The sequence below is a fragment of the Rhinopithecus bieti genome, unplaced genomic scaffold, assembly GCF_001698545.2.
Source record: "Rhinopithecus bieti isolate Rb0 unplaced genomic scaffold, ASM169854v2 scaffold_13247, whole genome shotgun sequence".
Classification (NCBI taxonomy): Eukaryota; Metazoa; Chordata; class Mammalia; order Primates; family Cercopithecidae; genus Rhinopithecus; species Rhinopithecus bieti.
Window position 1 is genome coordinate 1054866 of NW_016807505.1, and position 15838 is coordinate 1070703.

The 15838-nt window shown below is 51.1% G+C and overlaps 1 protein-coding gene across 1 annotated transcript in view; it reads right to left on the reverse strand.

Annotated features, from left to right (window-relative positions):
* Positions 1–15838, reverse strand: part of ATP10A (ATPase phospholipid transporting 10A (putative)) — a gene marked incomplete at its 5' end in the record, with an annotated part of 185711 nt that overhangs the window by 21982 nt on the left and 147891 nt on the right. The window contains 5 exons of the mRNA XM_017882354.1: positions 124–308; positions 5814–5940; positions 6035–6138; positions 11533–12097; positions 14490–14684. Coding sequence (XP_017737843.1) covers positions 124–308; positions 5814–5940; positions 6035–6138; positions 11533–12097; positions 14490–14684 — 1176 coding nt within the window. The remainder of the gene's footprint in view (positions 1–123; positions 309–5813; positions 5941–6034; positions 6139–11532; positions 12098–14489; positions 14685–15838) is intronic.

A 15838-nucleotide genomic window follows, 5' to 3' on the forward strand; every position in this document is an offset into this window, starting at 1 on the left:
CTGAACGCAGAGGGTGAGGTCCTTTTCACAGCAGCTGTCAGGAATGGAGTCTCTGCCAAGGAGGCCACGATGAACATGGAGCACCCCAGGGGAAGGAAGCAGAGCCACTTGAAACCCACCTACCTGGGACGTGGCGTTCAGGGTGATGACCTCCTCGTCGTGGTCCAGCAGTTTGCAGGCATATGCAATGTTGACGGCGGTTTCTTGTTTGTCACCAGTGAGAACCCAAATCTGCAGGCCCGCTTGACGCAATTTAGAAATAGTTTCAGGGACTCCGTCCTGCAGACGGTCTTCAATCCCAGTGGCACCTGGTCAAATGCACAGCAGTGTGAGCGAACCCGCTTCTCACGTGCGCCCCCAATCCTGCTGGGGTGTAAATGGCATGCATCAGATACACCAAAGGCAGGCACTGGTACAGTCCCTGTTGCCTGGGCCTTGTCTGGGGCTGGGCTGCCAGTTGTCTGCCATGCAGTGACAGGAAGTCCCTTGTGGAACCATTTCAGGACAGTGGTGGACGCTTTTGACAGCTCTCTCGATGTGACTCAGTCCAGAGTGCGTAGGAGTAACTGTGAGTCACTGAGCATAATTATATGTACTTACACCAAAGTACCTCGACTTTTCTCTAACTTGTAACTTTACAGATAACCTGAAAGCAAAGCGTATGGGAAGGTGTTGGGAATGACGATATTTGGAGGGATAAAAATACAGCCTTAAAAATTGCCCATCCCATACAAAGCTTCTGGTGAATGAAATTCAGAATGTCCAGTCTCAACAATGCTTATTACTAGTCACTATAGAAACAGACTTCACAGGCAAGCCCATTATGTCTTGAAACCAAGATTATCCTAAATACGCTTTTCCCACAAACATAAAGAAGTCGAGAGGCGGGTTTTGCCTTTTTGATCTCAGTATGTTGGGAAAAATCTACTATTGACTGCAGAAATGTGCTTAGGCCTGCCTCGGGTTTTGTTTTTTGTTTTGTTTTTTTAATCTGTTTACATCTTGGTGAGATGGTTTCTGTCTTCCCTGCCCTGGAAGTGAGCTGCGGCCCCCGGTCCCCGGGTTCGAGCCCTGACTGAGGCTCCTTTACTGCTCGACACCATGCTGTGCCCTGTGCTGGGATGCTGCTACGGACTGAGCGTTTGTGTCCCCCAGATCCACAGGAGGAAGCGCTAATCCCCAACGTGACAGTATTAGGATATGGGGCCTGCAGGAGGTAATTAAGTTCAGATGAGGTCATGAGGATGGGGCTCCCATGACGGGATCAATGTCCTTATAAAAAGAGGCACTGGGGCTGGGCGCGGGTGGCTCACGCTTGTCATCCCAGCACTTCTGGAGGCCGAGGCGGGTGGGTCACTTGAGGTCAGGAGTTCCAGACCGACTTGGTCAATGTGGTGAAACCCCCTCTCTACTAAAAATACAAAAATTAGCTGGGCGTGGTAGTGGGTGCCTGTAATCCCAGCTGCTTGGGAGGCTGAGGCAGAATTGCTTGAACCCAGGAGGTGGAGGTTGCAGTGAGCTGAGATCACGCCACTGCACTCCAGCCTGGGACATAGAGCAAGACTCTGTCTCAATCAATCAATCAATCAATCAATAGGCATTGGAGAGGTGATTTCTCAATCTCCCCATCGTGTGAGGACACTACAAGGAGGCAGCTGCCTGCAGACCAGGAGGAGATCCCTCACCAGACATTGCAAGCTGCCAGGGCCCTGATCTTGGACTTTCGGCCTCCAAAACCGTGAGAAGTAAATGTCTGTGGCTTAAGCCCCCAGTCTGTGGTATTGTGTGACAGCAGCACAAATGAACTAAGCCACCCTTACCTCTTCTTCTAGAATGACGGGATGGCAGGCATGGGGAGGGGAAGGCGGAACTGGCTCATCCTGAGGGTCACTTGCACTGTGACAGGTTCCTTCATGTCTGGGGAGGGCAGAGGGATGGTCTTGCCTTCCTCTGTGTGTTCACAGTAATTCATTCATACTTAATGATAGTAATAGTGATCATAGAGTAAGCCTAATAATGGCTAACCTTGATGGATTACTGACAATTTGCCAGGATAACGCTTCCACTACAGTGCTTGAAACACAACCCAGGCAGTTGCCCGCTCTTCTCTAAATGGCAACTTCCGGCCGCAAGGATCTTGTACGTCCCACCTTCGTATCCCAGCTGCCCAGCTAGAGTCCCTCAGTTAAATGTCTGCCAAGAAAGAAAGCAGGGAAGGCTTTGCCGGAAACTCCCATACGGAGGGTGTCTGTTGTTTCACAGGGAAAAGCTAACACCTTGAAAACAGAACTTCCTTAGTTCGGGAGCTAATTGGTCAAACTCATGGGCCTCCCACTGGGTCACCCCACAACCCTCACCTTTATAAGGTGTGAGCCTGAGTCAGGTGCAGACTAGCACTGAGCTGAACAACGGAGTTATGGGAGGGACCCCCACCTCGGCGTGAAACATGGCAGAGGGAAGAGTACCTGCAGGGAGCAGCCTTTCAGGATGATTCGGGACACAGTGGCTTTCTTCAGCTTTCCAAGGTACTTGTTCGTGATATAATTTATGTGACTCTGAGTAAATGCCACTGTCTTTACGACCTGACCCTCGGGAGGGCCTGGCATTTCTGAGTATCATAACACAGGAGTTGGTAGTGTGCAGAGCCCAGCGTCACTGAGCTTGGTGCCACACAGCTTTGAATGGGAGGGGAAAGGATTTCACCAACAAGGAAGTTTTAGACATTTAGAGAAACTAGCAAGGACGCCAGGGAAAATGAGCAAGACAGTGTCCTTTGAATTTAGGTTCCTGCCCAGAGCATTAAGGAAAAGAAAATTGCAAGAGCGTGGAGAGTATGGAGATCCTTTCTGCCAAAGATAGTTATGTATGGTTCTCTGATGCTACTTAAGATAAGCACCTGGGCCCGGTGCAGGGGTGCACACCTGTAATCCCAGCACTTAGGCAGGCTGAGGCAGGAGGATCGCATTGAACCAGGAGTTTGAGACAAGCCTGAGTGAGACCCCATCTCTACCAAAAAAATCAAAAATTCATCTGGGCCTGGTGGCCCACGCCTGTGGTCCCAGATACTCAGGAGCCCGAGGTGAGAGGATCACTAGAGCCCAGAAATTTGAGGTCACAGTGTCCTGTGATCGCACCACTGCACTCCAGCCCAGGTGGCAGAGCAAGACTCTGTCTCAAAGCAAAAAAAAAAAAAAAAAAAAAAAAAAAGCACCTTCATGGAAAAATTTAGAAAGGAGTATTTGGCTTTGGAATAGTAAAAATATAAGTGGCTGGGCTTCACTTTTCTCAATGAAGCCGAGGAGCCGGAACACAGTGCCCGCGTCTGAGCTGTGTGAACACTAAGGTGGTGGGTGGCTCTCGTACTCTCCAGCTCAGGCCTCGTCATTTGAAACATAAACATACCAGGTAGCAGGAGATGGTAAGTGGTTAACAACCGGCCTGTGGGAGGGAGGCCGACTGACTGCATTTGCTCATTTCTGTGGTGTAAATACTCCCACCTTGGCTGACTTCAGTCTACTAACATAGCATCAAAAGACAACGTGAGATTCCTGAACACTTATGTGGGCTACTGCAAATGCTTCGAAATTTATCCATGGGCTCTGCCAGCAGGCGTGAGCAGGCTCCAGTGCACGGCTGGCACCCATGTGGGCAACCCAGGAGTTCCATCACCAACACATCTCAGAGCCATCCTCATGTGCACTTGGAGGGAAGTGTCACCTGAGGATGACAGCAGGACGTGGTGGAATCAGGGTTTGGAGAAACGCTGATGGCCAGGATCCCTGCTCCAATCAAAGGAAGCGGAACAGGGGATCAGAAAACTCTGATTTTAGATCTTCACACAGTTGCCCAAGTAAAAATTACAGAATCCAAGGAAGAAATCCCTGTGAAGAAGACCTAATAAGATGACTGGATCTCAAGTTCACTATGAGCCTCGGTGCGGCAGGGGCTGTTAACAAGTTAGGATATGTTAACAGAGCTACAGCTTCCGCGCCAAGAGAGGTGACAGATGCACCATCACCAGAGAAAGCCAGCAGAGGAGAGGCCAGCTGGGTGCAAATGGTGTGGAAGCACCAACAGGAGACTCATCACCGCACAACCGCTCAGAGCCAGGCCCTGTGCCTGCGCCACGCTCAGTGCCTCCCGTCATCCCTTCCTTTCACCCTCACGGGAGCCCGAGACACTGGGATTACCAGCCCCACAGAGCAGAACTTGGATGCAAAAAGGACTGAGCCACAGGCTGCCCAACCAGCCTGTACGACCAGCCTGCCCGACCAACTTGCACAACCAGCTTGCAGGGGCAGAGCAGGGCTGGACAAATGAGTCAGGACTCCTGGGCTCTGAGAGCAGGGAAGATGGAAGATGGAGAAGGCAGGCTTTGGACTCACCAGCTATGTCCCGAAATAGTCAAGGTTTCATCGTCGGAAAAGGAGGAGAGTTCTGTCCTGGCATGATTCAGGGCTGGGACTCACAGCTATGTCCCCAAATAGTCAAGGTTTCATCGTGCGGAAAAGGGAGGAGATTCTGTCTGCATGACTTCAGAGGGTGGAACCAGCACACACTGTGAAAAGGCACCGGAGGGCCAATTTCCCTCCACTGGAGAAGTTAGTGCTGTCCGGGGGAAAAGCTGCTTCCTGGGGAAGGTGCCCCACAGTGAAGGGTTAAAAACCAGGCTGGTCAGTGAGGCTGGGCGGGTGCGTCTGGGAGAACCAGCAGATGGCTCCTACCCCACAGGCCTGCACAATACTGTCTTCCGGGGAAGCCCAGTCAGTCCAGACGACGGCAGCCCTGTTTTAGTAAGCCAAAACTTCGGGGCCTAAAACAGGCACAGCCATTTCTCAGGTGTTCCATTTAATTCACATCCAGGGCTGCCACTCATGGTGCCATTGGGGTCCTGGATCCCAGGGCTTTCCGAGTAATGTGCGGCCTTCTATAAGATACTGTGGGCAAACAATATATAAAATGTGTGCAGATATATGTTATGCCTAGTGGACATTACGCTATTAAATGCAAACCTTAACTATGTATTATGCTAGAAATGTAGATATAAATATATAGCTATCCCAACTCCTCTGCCCAGAAAAAGAGGGCAAGTGAACACCGCCTTTTTGTGTTAAGTGAAGATGAACTCCTCAGGGCTTTGTGTTCGAGAGGTACCACCTGACCCACAGCACCTGGGATGGAGGTGGGGGCGCAGCACCCTCAACACCAGCTCCTCGAGGACACACACAGCACGTATACAGTGACTCAGCTAGTTTAATGAATGCTTTAATAAATAGGAAAATAAATATTTTAAGTATTAAATTAAGCAATAACATAAAAAAATCTTCATTTATCACTGATACTAGTTAGTATTTACTAAGCACCAAGATGAACACAGTAGGAAATGTGGACATATTTCAGAAAAAAATGAGCCCATGTTTTTCATCCACCTCGAATCTGTGAAACATTCCTAAGATGCAAAATGCAGCGCTCTCTGGGTTCCAAAAGTTTCCCTGTTTCCCGAGGGAAAAATCCTTTCAACCCCCAATTGTCAGGAACCTCACTCCTTGTCTCTATTTTTGTGGGAAAGCAGGTTAAGGGGAAGCATGGCAGCTGCTGTCTTGGGGTGCCTGGCGGGCAGCAGCTGCGCCTCACAGAAACCACACTGGGAGAAGATTCAGGCGAGCACCCTCCCGCCTCGGCTGCACCAGCATCCGGCCAGGCAGCTCCCTAACCAAGGCCAGCCTGCGGAGCAGCTGCTGACAAGAGCTCTCTCCCCTCCAGGGCTGCCCCTGCAAACTCCACACTGCTCTTGGGCATGCGGCTCGAATTACCTAACAAGTGCAGGTTCGTCTCCAGGCGAATGGCAGACTGGAAGAGGAGCTCCTCGCTGTTTTCCAGGGAAGATTCTGCTTCTAGGTGGCTTTGCAACCAGCAGGCATACTCTTCTTTACTCAGAACCTGCGGGAGACGCATTGCTGAGTGCTGCACCAGGCGCTGCTCACGGCAGGGCGCCCACCCGCACAGGCATCCTCGCGGGGCCGCCCCCACTCACCCTCTTGGCGATGCACAAGGTGCGCAGGCCTTCCGCCGCATACAGGTTGAGGTAATTCTGAGTTTTGCTCCGGATCTTTTTTTGATGCCTCCCTCTGGCGTCAACTAGGTTGGAGAATAAGCAGAAACATGGGTAAGACCTGGCACCTGCGGAACGATCTTCAGACACTCTGAGATGTACCCCATGTCTGTTCGTTACTTGCGAACACAGCACAAGTTTTCATATAGAATTCAAAGCAAAAATGAGCTGTTACGTTTAGAAAGAATCTCATCAATATGCAAATGTTTGGCTGTTTATTTTTTCATAGAGACAGGGTTTTGCCACGTTGCCCAGACTGGTCACGAACTCCTGGGCTCAAGCCATCCGCACACTTCGGCCTCCCAAAGTGCTAGGATACAGGTGTAAGCCACTGCGCCCGGCTGATGTTTGCCTGTTTCTAACAACCTTTGTTGAAATAAGCTCATGAAAATAAAAACTTCATCAAAAGTAATTTGGCATCCTTTTGCCCAGCCTATTAAATGGAGGCTCACGTTCTTCCTGTTAGTGAAAAGTCTTACTTAATGGGAAGTGCACTTTCTATCCTCAGAACAGTAGGATCCTTACAAGTAGCACTGCCAGATATAACAAATGATGTCTAAATATGGCATAAGACATACATTTACTTAAAAATGATTTATCTGAAATTCAAGTTTAACTGGACATTCTATATATATATATACATTGTTTGTGAAATCTGGCAACTCTACTGACCAGTTATGAGGCCCCTGGCCCAGGAAGGCTTGTCTACGAATCTAAGTCTACCACCTGAAAAAGCAGACCTGGTAAGAGACCCTTTGACATGCCTGGCCATGCTGCATTCTCCATGGGGGTGACAGAGCCTTCAAGGGAGTGATTATTGGTTCTTGGAGGTGGAAGAATCTTACTCCTCTCTATATAAAATCTAAGTACACATACAGAACATAAACAGATACACAGCATATCTATGTTATTAAAAGGCCATGAGGGGACAATTGAAAAAAAAGCCTGAAAAGGCTCTTTATGGAGTTGATAATGGGGAAGAAAAAAAGTTGCCGTAGAATCCTATGTTTAGGTATTTACATTTCCTGAAAGGATGATGCTCAAACTCATCTTTGTTTTCCTGGTATCATGGTAACACTCTTAGAAGACTCAGATAACCTTTTCCCAGAATCAGATTGTTCTTTGAGCAAAGCCATGCCTATCTGAGGGGCTTTGGAAATGAAATACTCATGATAAAGCTGTCCCATTGTTTCGGGCAGAGGCGACACATGTGGTGTGCACTGGGACATGTGGTGGTACCGGATGTGACACTGAGATTAACCACACTTTCCAAAAACGAAATGAACTGAGCCCACAGAGGGAGGACGGGCCACTCGGGACCCGGGGTGCCCCAGACGAGGAGATGGCTCCACAGGCGTCTGCTTCTCAGGTAGACACTGGGGTGTTTCTGTGCAGGGCCATCTGCACAGGGCCTAGTGAAAGGGAGCACCTGGCCGTGCCAGGCAGAAGCGGCTGAGCCCGTCGTCCCCTCCTGCAGACATGGACACACACCTGTGCCCCTTCTGGCAAGATCTGCCCTTTGTTCTTGGTTCACTTTTCCCTTACACGTCTTGCCGCACCTACCACTGGGCAGTCACTGCAGAAAACCGAGGCTGGACTTTGAAGGGTGGGGCCCTTGTGGAGGCTGGGATCTGTCTACACTCTGATGGAGGGTAGGAGAGGATGGGAAGAACTCAAGCTCCAAGGAGACCATCACTGAGGAGCTGGGGGAACCTCCGAAGGAGAATGTACTGGGGAACGAGAGTGTGGATCCCCAGAGGCATTCAGTCAGACCCGCTCTTCTCCACTTGCTGGAGTGACGCTGGGGGTGGCTGATTTCAAGCTGGAGGCATGGCAATGTTCACACTGCATTTTTGGCGATGGTCATGCAATATTGGCCCCTTCTTTCTGATGTTCCACAGCCACCCAGGTCCTGTGTGTCTTGTCTCCCTAGGGTGACAGGAGGAATTCTGTGCCTGGAACTCAGCTCCTTGGGTGAGGAGTGATCTGCAGGAGCGGGACCAGTGCTGCCTGGCACCTCCTGCTGGGTGGGGACAGCTGACAGCTCTGTGCCGCAGCCCCCTGAGGCCGCATCTGGGTGGGGGTGGAAGGAGGGGGCTAAGCCCACAGCTCCAGGCACAGTCTGCAAAGATGACTCCAGTGCCCACCGACCTCAGACACAGCAGGGCCGAGACAGCTGCGCCTGACAGTGGGCTGCACCTGATATGCCCACCAGGCGACAGCTGGTGAGCAGTGCTTGCAGCCCTGCAGAGGCCCGCAGAGGGATGAGGGTAGCCTGTCTTCATGATTTTACCATGTGTTTGAACGTTGCTCCAAGTGATATTTCCATTTCTTCTAAGCTTGACAAGCGATAGTTCCCCAACAAGGAGTTACCTGATTAAAATGGTAAACTAAGGTGCAGTCCCTGCTTGTACATGCATGTACTCATCATAAAAAAATACGTACTGATGACTGCATGGCAGCAACGTGTGAGGCCCACACTAGGCAGTGGGCTAAGGCCAACCCTCTGTCCTTGCTCTGGGAGAAGGCAGACTGGCTTGAGGTTTACGCCTTAAAGACCACACAAAGTAGCAATGCCACCAAACCACAAGCAAGTGAATCTTAACGAGAAGGAGCCAGAGACTTGGGAAGGTGCCGAGTGGATGCTGGACATCTACGTGACAGAGGGCACTCAGCTGGGGGCCCGTGTGGGAACTTCCTGTGAGAGGTAGGCACTGTGATTTCCTTTGTAGATGGGAAACGGAGGCACAGAAAGAGTGAGTGACTCGTCCAGGGTCATCCCAGTAAGTGTAGACCTGGGATTTGAACAGAGATCTGTGAGACTGGGTTGCGGTGGAGTCTCTGCTTGTTGCCTGACCCCACACCTGCCAGGGCAGGTAAGCCATGGCCCCATCCTCCTGATATAATACAGTCACGCCCACTACCTGCTCAGCCAACTCGGACTTCTTCTGGTGAAAATGTTTTGAGCCCTCTAAAGAGGGCATCAGATTAAGTCCGGAGTGGGACAGTTTTGTGCCCTCCTCAGTTTGCCACCCACACACAGGTGATAAATTGATCTACATAGGTTGTAAGTTGATCTGCACAGGCAGAGCGATTGCCAGACACAGTGAGCCCTCTGTAGTGAGTCTGCACCTGTCCACATCCCTCCACCGCTCCCCAAGTAAAAGGCAAACGATCTGTGCATAAGGTGGGCGGTCACAGGTGGGTAACTTCGAGGGGACTCCAGGGCCATCCTGTAGTCATTCTCTTGGGAAACCGCTGGGGTCTCTGAACTTCCTGAACCTTAACCTGCCCAATGTTGACACGTAGATCTTCCCTATCCGAACCTGACTTCATGCGCTGCTTGAAAATTCCCAGAGGAAGGCAGAGATCAACGCAAGCCCTTGATTCATTTTCCCCATCAATGTCATGGTTTTGATAAGGAGAGAGCTGTGACAATGTCATCACCTGGCCCTTCCATGATGCCATGGATTTCAGGTTCTTTTTCTTATCTGCGGTTACCTGGTTATGGGAAGCTCCCTTCCTGAGAGCCAGAGCAAAGCCACGCTGACGATGCAGGTCCTGAGAGGCTCCCTGGCCTGGGTAGGGGCTCCCCCACCCCGAAGGTGAGGTCGATTCTGAGTCAGAGGAGAGCACCGTGGATGCTCTTGTAACCGGCATCAAGGGCCTTCCCAACTTGCAGATGAACGAGGAAATCCCTGGCTCACTCAGGGCCCGTGGAGGCCAGGCTGCCACTGCTCCTTCTGCCATGGCCTCGGTGCCTGTCAGTGAACAGGGAGGGGAGCCCTGCCTCCTGATAAGCTCTATCCACCCTGGTAAGGTACCAAAAAGCAGGGGTAGAAGAGTGAGCAGGTCATGATGCTAAATTTATTCAATCGAAAGGCATCCAGTTTTCTGGGATATCCTTGGTGATTTTTTGGGGGGGACAGGGTGGAGTGTGAAATATCATCCTTCTTGTATGAAATGATGGCTGATGGTATTAGTGAGACGTAATGACAGCAGTTCTTTTTGTCTGTGTTCTGCTTTTGAGGTTTTCTACTCATGTAAAAAAACATGTTGCCAGCAAAGTACAAGCCTGGCAACTGCTGTGGCCTTCCTCGCACAGCTTACAGGGCTCCCTGCTCTACAGGATGGGACAGGCCTCACCTGCCAGCGCCAGGCAGCCCCCTCATGCCAGGGCCACTCCATGCCTTCCCCTTAGACATCACCCATCATGCTGTGACGTCTGAAGCCCAGGACCCCTTAAGTTGTCGTGAACCCAAGGTTGTGGAATAAGACAGAGATTTTTTTGCTGTCGAATGAAATCACTCAGATAACTGCCCTATTTATGTTTTTCTCTTGTGTGGATGTAAACAAGACTCGATTTTCAGAAGAAGCAGCTTCCTAGAACTCAAAATCTGTCCATGAACTGGATTCTTTGCTGACTCCAGGGCAGAGGCCCTGCAGCAGGAGAAAGGCGAGATCTCGCCCCGCAATGGCCGCCATCATGGAAGGTCATCCAAACTCCTCTCAGAGACACATCTGCAGATTCAGCTCAGCTGCCTTTTGGAGGTCACAGCTCTGTGAGGGGGACATGGATTTCCTGTATGAAGCTCTTCCTCCCATCCAATTCTCCCTCATGAATGGTCCTGGGCTTCTGTGCCAGGGGTCCTGTCTTGGGGCACTGAGATGCTGGCAAGAAATGCCAGTGGCGGGTGAAGTACTCCCTAGCTCCAACTCGGAGCTCCAGAAGGGAGCATCTGGCTTATAGCGTTTCCCAGCAGCTGCTGCCCAGAGCTGCTTCCAGGGTGCGGAAAACAGGAAGCCTGTGGCAGGCAGTACAGCCTCAGTGGGGGCCCTAGGCTGCGGCAGCATCCTCACCTCCACCCAGTTCAGTTCCCCGGAGGTGAGGCTGCACGTCTCCATCCTCTGAGTGCAGAGGGAGAGGTGGGTGGCCAGGTTCGCTTTATGAGAGGGGCTTGACCCTTCCCCTCCCAAGTGCCAGAACAGAGGGCAGTGGGTAAGGCCGGCATCCCTCACTTCCTGGGCCCCCACCGTGGCCCCAGGCAGCCCCACAAACCGTGGCCTGGATCTACGAGCTGCACCAGGTCCACAGGGCAGGAAGAACTTTCCAGAGCTACTATCTAGATTCTCACCCTTCATTGTTCAAATTTAAAACCTGACACTCTCCAAGTATCCTCTGTCCCCCCAGTTCTTGGAGGTGGGGGTGTCCAGGCACGGAAGCCCCCTGAATATTTTCTAGTCCAAACCCTTCAAACAGGCAAACAGTGATCTGAAGAAACCATGCAATTCTCTGATGGGCACTGCTTTTGGAAAAGGATTAACGAAAATCACTTTACTCAAGAGAAGGAATTGGGTGGGGATATTTATCAGGACTTCCTCCCCGGAGCCAGGGTGCAGCTGGGCAGGGGTGGGAGTACCTGAAGAGCAGGGCTGCAGGAGATCCATGACCACTGAGTCGGCCCCCTTGGTGTAGACGTTGATCTCATCGGTAAGTGGGTGCCGGATCACCACTGACATCCTCTTGCGGATGGAGTCGAAACCCAGTGTGTGCAGGAGCTCGAAGGTGAGCCTGCCCAGGTGGGGCAGCTCCACGGACACTTGGTCGTGCAGCCGCTCCACGAGCACGCAGTTGTAGGCTCTGGCCGCATACACCAGTGCCGCCTCATCCGGGCTCTCGGCCTCATACCGCAGCTCACGCTCTGGCTCCTGCTCCTGGGCAAGCTCCGAGGCCCAGTCATCCGCCTGGCTGCTGTAGCCGTTGCTGGTGATGGCCGAAGTGGGCTGGTCCAGCCTCTCCAGCCTGAGAAGCATGCCGTCGCTGGACGGGGTGGACAGGAAGCTGGAGCCCGACTTGTGGTTGGACTTGTGGGCGGCCAGGCTCCCGATGCTGCTGCAGCCTGAGGTCAGGCAGCTGGGTGTGAACCTCCGCAGGAAGTCTTCTATCGTCTTCACGGGGGACTTCAGCTCAAACCTCACCCTCACCTGCAAGAGAAATGGTCAGAAGGCAGATGAGGGAACTGCTATGTCCCCCAGAGGCCCCACCCTGATTCCCACAGGATGCTCCAGGCACTTGGAGGAACGATGGCGTTGACTTCCCCACGGGTCTCAGAACACACATTTCCCATTTCCCAGATTTCAGGCATGCATTGAAATTGCAGGCAGAGACAGTATTCCTGCCTTGAGATCCTTCGTTGGCCTCTTCCACTTCTCTTAAGCAAAGGTTATGCAACATTCTTTCAGAACACGATTGCTGAGGGCCCACCAGTGAGGTCTTGATGTATGCAGGGGAGTTGCAGCTGGTGGCATCTGCTGGCTTCATTTGGGGCTGTCCCTGTACTACGGTGTCCCCTTGCTTTGCAAAAAACAGCTCAGAGGAGCAGGCTCACCATTGTCTGGCACAAAACTGGGCATTTTTTTCCAATTAAAAAGCCACTTAACAAACCATCAGCTTATACTTCCTTTGAATTATGTCTACAAAAATTTGATATACAAATCACATTTCCAGTCCCCAAATAATCTTTCTAAGCACATTAAATACACTGACAAATTGAGGATCCCAAACATTGAAACAATATTTTAACCACCACAGTAAGAAACAAAATGAGTTACACACACACACACACACACACACACACACACACACACACACAAACTGTTAAAGTTTCAAAAAGCTCAATGACAGAGCAACAGAGCCATATTTTTTTCTTGCTCTTTATTGAAAGAGCAAATGTCAAAACAACCAAAATATTGAATTAGCAATTCTTAAAACCGCAATTTTACCATTGCATCCTAGGTTCTGAATTACAGTAACAGCCTCCAGAAAAGTCAGGTGTTTGGTAACGCGAGGCGCATAGAGCCAGATTTTGATACAGGTGCTTTTCCTCTGGTCTTGCCATGACTGTAAATACGCTACATAGCCAGCTGGGAGACACAGGCACCCACACAGCAATCCCTGCTAGCTCCAAATGTCCTTGAAGGTGGCGCTCACCAACCAGTATGTGGGAACAGAAACGCACCCAGAGACGTGTTCACCTGCAACCTGAGTGTGGGTGATTGATAGGCTGTTCCCCAGGTGGAACTCAAGTCGTGTAACCTTCAGCATAAGCCTCAATGATGCTGTGGTCTCTCACCCTTCATTTAACATCTGTCAGGCAGGGTCTAACCTGAGAAGGGGCACTTCTGCAGGGGTACACACCAGAAGGGTTTTTAACTGAGGGCAGAGCCCAGAGGCCAGATGGGAGATGCTGAGGCAGCCAGGAGATGAACTGCGGCTTCGGGAAGTAGCTCCAGCCCAGGGCTGCCGGCATAAGCCTCAAGCCTGCTGGTCTCTGAGTGGCAGGCCTGTCCATTGGAGTCACTGGGTCCAGGTACTGCCAGACACGCTGCCGCAGCAGAGAGAATACAGGCCACCTTGTTCACCCCACATCACCTGCTGAGGAACCTGCTGGAACGGCTGACCCAGGAGGCTGGGAAGGGATCATGGGAGAGTCGGGAGCTGGGAGGTCTATGACACACACCCACCCCATTCAAACATTCAAAGCTGCCTGGTTCCATATGCATATCGCTTCCGTGCCCCCCACACTGCCTAGCCCACTGCAACGCTTTCTGGGGTGCACTGGGTGATAGAGGAGCCTTCACACATACAACCTTTCTTCTCTCGGGAGAAAACCTTAATGTCAGACTGAACCAAAGCCAATTTGAGCATTGCTATATTTCTAGTATCCTAAGTAGCCTCTCATCAATTCTCGACTGCTTCTCATTGAAGAACAATCTTCGATGCCCTCATAGATCCTCCCCATGGCCCCATGGCCCAGGCAGGCACCCCAGGCACAGAGAAGAGGCCGATGCGTCTCCGCCTGCATGGCTGGTAGAGTCAGGGTCCATGTGCAAGTTCCTTATCCCAGAAGCTGGGCCCCCGGCTTGTCTTGTCTTCTCTCCTGTATGGATCTGGGACCCTGAGGCTCAGGGAGGTTGTCCTGGGCAACCTCCCTCCGGCCCTGCCCCAGGCCAGGCAGCGAAGGAAGGACCCAGGCAGGCAGGGCCTCCACATACCCACCTGCCTACCTGAGGCTGGTCTAGCTGGCTGCCCTGTGTCCCTCCCCTCCCAGGCTCAGAAGGCATCTCTGGTGGGCTGTCCCCTCCCACTTGGCCCCAACCAGCCCCTGCCCACCGCAGCCTGGGACTGAGGCTGCAGAACCACAGCGCTGTTTTGCTCAGTATGAAGTGTCCGCTGCATCCGCCTTAGGTCACGATGTGCTAAGAGCACTTGCAGCAGGAAAGGGCTGGGTGCTTGCCCTCAGGAGGACTGACAACCATGGCCTGCAGCATAGAAGGTCAAGGTCAAGGTCAAGCTCAGGGACCCTCCAGAACTTGCCTTTGTTCGTGGCTGATCCGGGCATGTGACGACGACTGTGTTGCAGATGGTGAGTGCGATAAAGAAATCAAAGACGTCAGACAGCTCGGGCGAGAGGTGGGCCAGCGGATGCTCCTGGTGCCTCGCCACAGCTAGGCTCTTGTCACATTCACTCACCTTCTCCAGCAGCTTCGGGTCAGGTGTGATGTCCTTCTCCTGGGGAGAAAGGGGAGCTGGCAGTGAGTCCCACCCAGTAGTCTGCCAAGGGTCTTGGGGCATGACTATTTAAGGTGCTTTGATTTTATCATAAGCTGTAAACAGAACTTCATCTCTAATATACATATGTGTCGTTTTATAATTGTAAATTACTTACGATTTTAATTGCACAAAATATACATAATTTCTATCTACTTTGTGAAAAACATGCTTCAGCTTGCCTTCTAGTCTTTTCATTCTACATTTAAATTTTTCATAATCAAAATATTTTATGTACATATTGGTAGTTTCCATTTTCTCCAAAACATTATTAATTGTCTGAAGTTTTCAGGCTTTTAAAATCATTTAAAACACATTTAAATGGACATGTCATCATTTATTTGACCATCTCTTTATCACTGGACACTTAAATTTCTTTCGGTTTTGCTGATGTAAATTACACATTGATAAACTTCCATAAGTAGCAATCCTTGGCTGAATCGCAAAATTGCTAGACGAGAAAGTTTGAATACTTTAAATACTCTTGACTCATATTGAAAAAGGCTGTCAGGAAACCTTGTTCCAATGCAGCCTCCCTCCTGCCAAGCGTGAGAGCCCCCACTCTGAGGGGACAGCGTCCAAAACTCTAGATCTCCCCTATTGAGATGGCAGCTTCTCCGTGGGTTTAGAAGCACGAGGGAATGAGGCCACCACAGAGGGAGCACGGGGGGTTCTTCCCCTTTGCTGTGCTGGTAAAACATGGCGGAAGTGAAAGCCTCTTTCCGAGGTTATTGCTCACTTGTGCGCCTCTCCCTGCCTGATGAGGGTGGTCCATTAATGTCTGGGCGGCTGACAAGGCCAGGCAGAAAGTATTTTATGGATTTGCTCGTCTAATTAAAACTCCCTCGGGAGGGGTTGGCTTTGCTTTTTAGCGGGTGTCATCTCGTCCTGAGGTTTTTATTCGCTTCATTTGGCAGCACGGCTTCCTCTTTGTCACCCTTTCTGGGTGAGTCGCCAGCAATCCACCAGCCTTAGAAGCCGTGGCAAAGGGGCCCTGTCAGTGTCTTGGAAAAGACAACGGTGGAGAGAAAGTGTTGGCCAGAAAAGCTTTTGCTGAGTAGAGCCAAGCTGCCCAGCGACAGTGTATTTGTAGGATTAAATACAGACACTGTCCA